At 43.1% G+C, this 9,026-nt stretch overlaps 1 protein-coding gene across 2 annotated transcripts in view; it reads right to left on the bottom strand.

Moving 5' to 3' along the window:
• Positions 1–656: 656 nt before the first annotated feature.
• The window catches only part of STAM (signal transducing adaptor molecule), a 198,402-nt gene continuing 190,032 nt past the window's right edge, over positions 657–9,026 (bottom strand). The window contains exon 14 of one of the 2 annotated variants that reach the window (XM_063921536.1): positions 657–4,877. In XM_063921536.1, the coding sequence (XP_063777606.1) occupies positions 4,664–4,877 (214 nt within the window). In that variant the 3' untranslated portion in view covers positions 657–4,663. The remainder of the gene's footprint in view (positions 4,878–9,026) is intronic. The other variant, XM_063921537.1, reaches the window with a different exon arrangement.

Below are 9,026 nucleotides of genomic sequence, written 5' to 3'. Positions count from 1 at the left end.
TAGTCTGAAAAAAATGGAACTGTGACTCATCAGACCACGTCGCATGTTGCCAACCCTCCAGGTTTCAATCAGCAACGCCACAACCCCAGGTGAGTTGCTGTGTCCAGTGTGGTAGCGTTACGGGGGCACTCTGGTGGGTCTTCTGCTACAATATCCCATGAAAGCTAAAAAAAAAATGCTGCACTGACCTGCGTTTGATTTGAGCCAGTGTAACTGGTCTGTTACCATGGACAATTCTGTCCAGATGCCACTGCGCTGTCAATGGTGGGTAGTAATGCCTTCAAAGGGTATTCCCAGTACACACGTGACACTGTGGATCGAGGGATGTTGACTGTCCGCTTAACTTCGGAAATGGGGCACCCACTATCATGCCCTAGCCAGTGTTCAAACTGACTCAAGATATGTCAGATTACAACTGATGCAGGTCTGGGCATTTCCAAGACGTCACAGTACAGTGGCACCACCTACCATTTTCTTTACTTACAGCTATCTTATGACTTATGGAACTTCAACATGTGTATACACTACATTATACATACAGTATACACACAGAATTTTTCTGTCTGTCCCAGCACCCTGAGCATTGACAATATAATATATATTGTACAGCTATGTAACATTACGATCACCATGATACAAATGAGACAATCACGTCATTCTTTAGGTACTCTGGTTTATTTCAACATAAAAAAGGACATTCAGAAAGCAGATTGCAACATATAATACAGAGATGGAAACAAAATGTTTAATTCATTCTTAAAACGAAGGGCAAACTAAAAATACCAAAAAAAAATACACAAGTCTTTATTTATCGGTATTACCATGCATTATCTACAAACATTTTTTGTACTTCATTTATAAATAATTGAATACTACATATTGCAAACCTCTCCTAAACATATACTCATTCTAGTGAGAAATGAACAATGTATAATAATTTGTCACATAATTCAGGGTAAACTAATGGGGTTTATTTTTATTCCACAGTCCACCTGGAGAAGTCACACTTGAATTGTGTTTGTATATTATCACTCAGATATATACAATACAGATGCCGCCATGCTCATCTTCCTGCAATACGCTTGCTGTATGGCGTGCCAGGGACTAATCGCAGCCGGTGATCGTTCCATTCATTCTTAGAAGGATGAATGAATCTGCATGGCAGTAAGATGGCTACATCTGTATGTACGGGGGCAGGCAGCCATATCGGCTGTAATCAGCCTATCAATTCCATTGAAGCTCATGACAAAGGCTGAGTCTCCTCAATATTAGTCCAACTCACAAGGGGCAGGATGTACTATGCGACATCGCCGCTGATCGCCACGATACTAAAGTGCATATGTACTTACATATGCGCTTAGCATTGCAAAGGATAGCTCTTCCGATAACAGCTGTCCTTCGCGATCCCTGACTTCCGGGTTTCGACCCCGTGTCATTCTGGGCATCTGCAGAATGGCGGGGGTGGCCGTGGGGCATGCTGGGAGGGATCCGATTGGATCCCTCATACAGCGCTGCGGAAAGAAGCCCATAGGCTTCTATGGGGTATTGACAGCAAAAGCTGGCGAACCCCTCCACGGCGCTGACATGCCGGCCGGGGGTTAGTACATTAGGAAAATGCTGCAAATGGGGGTTTAGCGCATTTTGCGCTTAGTACATCCCGCCCAAGATGACGTCTGCACCATGCGGAGGCAATAGGAATGCTTCAAAAAGCATTTGTGTGCGATTCCTCAAAAGGATCATCTCGTATTAAGAGTACGGATTTCTTTGTTTTTTTTAGCAAATTGACCATATATATATTTTTATTTAATCTTTCCATTATCATTATTATTTTTGTGGCCCTGACATTACAGTGCGGCACGATATCAGTATAGGGCATGTGCAGACATTAGGCAACTTGATATAATGCATTATTCTATAGGTGGCATGTAAAGTATATAGTAGTATCTATCCTTTACTATAGATTATGAAGGCTTTAATAGCAGAGAAATTAACTTCAAAAGGGGATATAACGCTATAATGATTTATTTGCAGGAATACACAGAAGAGCAGGTGTAGAGGTAGCAGACAATAGCCTGCACAGATTAGCATAAAACTCTCAATAGGAAACACATTTACCTATACTAGGCGGAATTACAGCATACTAGAAGGTTAGTGTCCCTTTAAAACTAGCAATATAGGTTTTCCAGTTATCAGTTGCAAGTCAGGTGTTCAATCTCTTCTCCATCTGTGACCCCAATGTCAGTGGGCCACTCTGAACCCCAAAAGAGGCAGGTCCCAATAGAATATATTGCATGGGATCGGTGTGATATACCTCCAATCAAAATCCCGACACCAATTGACCGATGGTCAAAATCCCGACATGGACAAAATACCGACATTTAAAATACCGACAAGGTCAAAATCCCGACATGCAAAATGCCGACAGGTCAAAATACCGACATGTGTTTTTGTTGTTTTTTGTGTATGTCGACATAAGTCAACATGGACACCATATAAAGTGTACCGCGTCCCCTCGCATGGCTCGCTGCGCTTGGCACACTATTATATTCCCCGTCCAGGTCCACTGGGATGGTAAAGTATGAACAAGTCGGTTTCAATGGAAAAAAAGCATGAAAAACTCCTGTCTGCATTTTACATGTCGGTATTTTGACCTTGTCGGTATTTTAATTGTCGGTATTTTGTCCATGTCGGTATTTTGACCATCGGTCAATTGGTGTCGGGATTTTGACCATCGGTCAATTGGTGTCGGGATTTTGAACATTGGGATTTTGATTGGAGGTAAACGGACTGCATCCCTATTGCATAGCTGACAATCGGGTGTCCATAAAAACACTCACAGGATATCCTACCACAGCTATAATCTACGATTGGGAATGTGGTATTCTGTATAATGTGTGAGTCGTTGCAGTGTTACACAAATACTCATGTGATGTCACTAATAATTCATTACGTGAGATGACATCACTACTCACCAATTATAACAAAACAACCCACAGTAGATGATCACACTATTATTAATACGCGTTATGTGTTGTAGTCGTAGTATGGACACGTGTATCTGATGACTTCATATGGCAACAAAAAATACAGGAAACGAAACGGAAGCCGGCAATAACATAAAGACTGGATTCAGCAAATGTACTCAAGGAACAAAATAATTTATATACTAAAACTAAACATTTCTATACAAGTGTATTATAGTTATGTACAAATGTAGCCATAAAAAAAATGGATTCCGAGAAAAAAAAAACCTGCACTTATTGTAAAATGAGGACCTGAAAAAAAAAGTTTTTTTCAATTATCCCTTTTTATTTATCTTAAGAGTTTAAAAAATACCATAGCCTAACTATGCTGATAAAGATGGTCATTCCGAGTTGTTCGCTAGCTAGCAGTTTTTAGCAGCCGTGCAAACGCTAAGCCGCCTCCCACTGGGATTGTATTTTAGCTTAGAAGAAGTACGAACGAAAGGATCGCAGTGCGGCTACAAAGTTTTTTTGTGCAGTTTTAGAGTAGCTTCAGACCTACTCAGCGCTTGCGATCACTTCAGTTCCTGTTTTGACGTCACAAAAACGCCCTGCGTTTGGCCAGCCATGCCTGCATTTTCCCTGGCACGCCTGCGTTTTTTCGTACACTCCCTGAAAACGGTCAGTTGACACCCAGAAACGCCCACTTCATGTCAATCACTCTGCGGCCAGTAGTGCGACTGAAATGCTTCGCTAGACCCTGTGTGAAACTACTTTGTTCGTTGTAATAGTACGTCGCGTGTGCGCATTGCGCCGCATGCGTAGAAGTGCCGTTTTTTGCCTCATCGCTGCACAACGAACGAATGCAGCTAGCGATCAACTCGGAATGACCCCCAAAGATTGTTAATTCCAACAAACTTTATCCAAACTTTCAGGTGTAAAACTTCTGACCTGGTGCCTCAAAATGGGTTGTATGGAAAAACCAGATACAAAGGACCATATTTAACATTTTTCAAGATATGTTAACTAGAATAGGGAATTTCCAGTTCAACGTTATCAGTCATCAGCGAGTGAAGCCATGCCTCAGACACAAGCTCCTTCGTAATATAGAAAGGTCCAATTCTCACAACTATGAATTCCACACTGTGTGACGGCAGCTACAGTAATATACTAGAACTATCACTGCACTGTTCAAAGATGTTAATAAAATAAATGGTAGAGAACAAGCTTTACGTTATGCTGCAACTTGATTGAAGATCAATTATTTCAAGGGTCAGTCGTTCACCATATCCGCACACAAGACACAACGCTAACAAGACCGGGCAATTCGTTGCTACATGTGGATTATAGGTTGTCATTTACATAAATGTATCACTATTAAGTGCAACTGTACGGTCACCATGAAAAAAACACCATGACACGTCACTGACTGTCCACCACTTATATGTGCAACGGCAATTTTTCCGAAAAGCCTCCTAACCGAGCCTGGTGCAAATTGCTGTGTCCCGTAAGTTTCCTGTAGTGTATCGTACAAAGTTTAAACTGGATTAAAATCAGTGCAACCTAGGTCTTTGCTTAAGAAAATAGTTGGCTAATGGTGAAATAGAAATTAAAAAGGCATGGTTTAATAATGGAAGTGGTCACATTACAGGTATTATATAGGTGCTACAGCTAATATATAAAGTCCAGGATTATAGGATCTATAGTAGAGCTTTCTGCTGGGAGTAACTCTGTTGTTGATCTTGGTTGGCAGCAGATGGAGAGAGGGATGAGGAGGTTAGTGTATAGCTTGGAACCCCGGACATGTTTGTACCAGTCTGATAAACAGTAAGATCTACGGCAGCAGCACTGGCGCTGTATCCTGGGGCTGGGCTGATATACGAGCTTCCTGCAGTGGAGCCAACTACTGTGGTTCTGGAAAACATGGAGAAAATGGAAGGTTAAGAAACGGGACACTTCAACTCGCTTCAACTTAATCTGAATATGGATTTTGTTCAACTACATGTCCCAGCATGCCGTGAGGCTGACAGAATGCCAGAACATAGCAGTAGCATGAGCCACGGGTTACACAAAACAACTTGACCATAGTCTGTAAACATTTCTTAAAAAACATAACTTTTAAAGCTGAATAAGAAACATTATAAAGACAATCAAAACATATACACAGGGAGGAACAGTTACTATATATTTGTAAACTTTTTTTTTAAATAGAGTAATTTTTTTATTCAAGAAGGATTGAATATACAGATATTGCATTGTGCACGTGAGGACAAATGTGATATACTCGTGCATTACATCATTATGACACACGGATACAGGAAAAACAAATATGCACCATACCTAATGTTGCTCACGAAATAAGGCTAATACATACAGTATAAGAAAGTAACGAGATCTGTAAACAATTTATCATTCAACATCGTATATTTGTAAATGTTTGATTGTGTTCTGTCCAATAGAAGTGCACACTCATTATCTGCCACCTACTGTTTGCAGGTGGTAATACATGCGAGGCATATGTAAAGGGTTCAGTATGGTATGCCGGCGGTCGGGCTCCCGGCGACCAGCATACCGGCGCCGGGAGCCAGACCGCCGGCTTACCGACAGTGTGGCGAGCGCAAATGAGCCCCTTGCGGGCTCGCTGCGCGCGCCACGCTATTTTATTCTCCCTCCAGGGGGATCGTGGACCCCCAGGAGGGTGAATAAGTGTCGGTATGCTGGCTGTTGGGATTCCGGCGCCGGTATACTGTGCGCCGGGATCCCGTCAGTCGGCATACTGAAGACCACCCTTTGTAAACATACCGCATGCAATATGAGGAGAGCATCAATTTAACAGAATTTAAATTAGGTGAACATTTTCAGTTTTTATAGATCTTAAAATACAAACCAGTGCGTTTATATGAAGGAGAAATGTTATCAATATATTTACAATTTTAATTTTTACATAGAGATATTTAAGATAAATCGTTAGTGGACCGAAAGCCTGTGTTCCGGCAAATAGGTTAAACATGTGGGGGCTTAATGCCATAATTGTGCCCGCACTGCGTGCTTGGAAATAGATGTGTATGGTTGCCCATATGCAGTGTGGTGCGTTTAGTGTTACAGGCTTATCATCAGGGTGCACTGGCCCCAGCCTATACTTGGGCCAAAAGATCCATCTGAAAACAGACTGATCTGCGCTGCTAAATCCTCTACATAACCCGGAATTCCATCAAAGCGCCCTCTATGAAAGGAATACAACGCTCCAGTACTTGAGTATGAGGGACTGTGCGCAGTGTGAATATAAGCAAAATAAGCCCCACAAGCAGGCGCACATAGTGTTCTGTATGCGCCCCATAAATGGCTGCTTTCACTGTGTGTAAGCAGCAAAATCCACTTTAAATCGGATTCATTTTAAATACAATTATATGCGGAATACGTCTTCTCACTGGGGAAAGTAAGATCACATCTGAGGGATACTCTACTGAACTCATTACTGGTAAAGCATTTTTAACTTTCTTTTAACAATATTGGGCTCTAATACCTGCGTGTAACACTTCATATGTACATACAGCAGCCTCCGCTCATGGTATTACACACAAACAAGCAAGTCCGTTAGAATAAAGGTGGCGTTTACGCGTTTCAAATACGGACCACCACCCTCAAAAAATCACAGTTGTTGCACTAGTCCTGCGCCATATGACGGCGCCATCATCAGGGATAACTAGCAACAGCAAGAATACAAAGCCAGACACACAGTCATACTGTAACTGTTCCAAAGAATAAAGAAGGTGAATGTCAGCTCCTAGGACTAGGCTAGGAATTCAACAAGAAAGCAATCTTTGTGGTGCTGGTTTGTTACAAGACGGCCAATTCATATTCAACTGATATGCTGGCCATACACCTGGATGGGATACGGTCATTAGGTTGACCACTATTGGTCGACGTGCATTAGGTCGACATGGTCACTAGGTCAACATGTGTTAGGTCGACATGGAAAAAGGTCGACATGAGTTTTTCACATATTTTTTTTTCACTTTTCCATACTTTACGATCCACGTGGACTACGATTGGGAACGGTAACCTGTGCTGAGCGCAGTAGTAGTGGAATGAGACACCTTGCCCGAAGCTCACAAGGCATGCACTAATTGGGGTTCCCCGTCACTTTACAAAGAAAATGACACCCAAAAAAGTAAAAAAAAACCTCATGTCGATCTTTTTCCATGTCAACCTAGTGACCCTGTCGACCTAATGCATGTCGACAAATAGTGGTCGACCTAATGACCCATACCCCACCTGGATGACTCGCATCAGATGCGAACCCCCCCTTTCCCCTCCCAGCATACGATGGATTGTACAGTGCATTTTCACCATACGATCTATCATACAGCGGCAACTGCCTGCTGCCGGGATCGACTGATCACACCTGCAGCACATATGATCAGTTGATGCGACGTGCGACCCAAAGGGCCTCGCATCGCATCATATTCGCACCTAAAACATGCACGGTGTGCATGCGATCAGTTGCAAGACGTGTCAATATTGTCTATTTCTACACGATATCGAGTTATGTTTGGGCAGCATTAGTCTACAAGTATAACCGCTATATGTGGAACATGCTGGAATGTCTTTTGGACGTGTTGGTCAAAAAAGCCAGTGACTATTGCTGGAATGCACTGGGTAAGTGATTCTCCTCTGTGTTCTACTACTGACCTTTTCTCTGCCCTGTTCTATGGAGTTTCCTCTGAGTCACCCTCGCTGTCTAAACACATTATCTATCAGTTATCTTGAGGAAGGATTAAATACTTTTCCTATCGATTGTTTCTCTCCAAATACAAAGCTATCCACAGGAAAGCTACAGAGATGTCATTAGACGCCAGTTCCTCTACATACTACAGGAAATGGACACGGCTGCTGCACAGACGTTCCGTGTGTAACGCAAACTCATCAGGAAACCTGGAGCTAGTATAATTATCAGTGACCTCTCTTGCCCCAAAGTCCAGGCCCCTATGCATACTATTCAGTAGCGTTAATGTATTTTACACCAAAAAAAAGAAAAAGAAAAAAAAAAAGAAAGCTGATCTGGCTACCAGGCGATCATCTGATTCTACATTCTATATATGTGTCCTTATCCACCTAGTGTTTTTGCGCTAAATGGCGCAAGACAAATGATGCGACTTAGACACCGCACCACAGATAGCTAGTTCAGACTTATATCTTTTTCACACCGCATAGCAGCTTTTTCACATTGCAGCCGCACTCAAACAGGTTTGTAGTGTACCTGGGGTACTTGGCTCACAACCTAGGCAGTGCAAATTTGTACAATGCGAGACGCATGGTGCAACTCATAAGTCCCCAGTCTCTCTGCCACTTTTCTCATAATAGCCTGCTTGTCGCACTACTATAGCACGCAAATCTACTAGTGGTGTACAAGGTATGTGTACTTTGCAGTGATCGCAAAAACACGCTACAGCGCGTTTTTTACGCGCTAGGAGTATCGAGGGACTCTGTTTGCAAAAAGGAGCGGGTCCCACAGGACGCACTGTGATGACCACTGTGCACCACAGCCTTTGGAATCCTGCCACCGTCCCCGTGTCAATGTCAGTGTGAGACACCTCCCCTTCCTCTTCAATGTCAGCCGGCGCCTGCCGGTTGGATAGGCCAGCACTAGACAGATAGGGAGGGTGGAGCGTCTTTGGTGCAGCCTCTCCTTACACAAAGCCGGGCGACACAGCAGAGAGAGCCGAGGAGCGACCGGCCATAACACACCGGTGACTGCATGTGGCTGAATGGCCGCATGTCAGGCACTCGCGGCGGACAGCAGAGGAGACGTGGAGCGGTGAGAGCTCTGCCTGGCTAATGCATTAACACGCTGCTACTCCCGGGTTGTGAAGCTTTATAGCACGAAGATCCCCTGTCTGGATTCCCTGCCATTCCCAGCGCTCTTAAACCCGGTAAAATAGAAAGACCACCCAGGTAACTTGTGTAGTATCTAGTATGTGTGTGTCTGTATGCATGTGTATACATATGTGACTGTTTGTGTACTTATAAGTATGTGTGTGTCTGCTCTGTATGCATGTGTAC

The sequence above is a fragment of the Pseudophryne corroboree genome, chromosome 5 (assembly GCF_028390025.1).
Source record: "Pseudophryne corroboree isolate aPseCor3 chromosome 5, aPseCor3.hap2, whole genome shotgun sequence".
In the NCBI taxonomy this organism is placed as follows: domain Eukaryota; kingdom Metazoa; phylum Chordata; class Amphibia; order Anura; family Myobatrachidae; genus Pseudophryne; species Pseudophryne corroboree.
The sequence above is the reverse complement of the archived record's forward strand: the minus strand, read 5'-3'. Positions and strand labels throughout refer to the sequence as shown.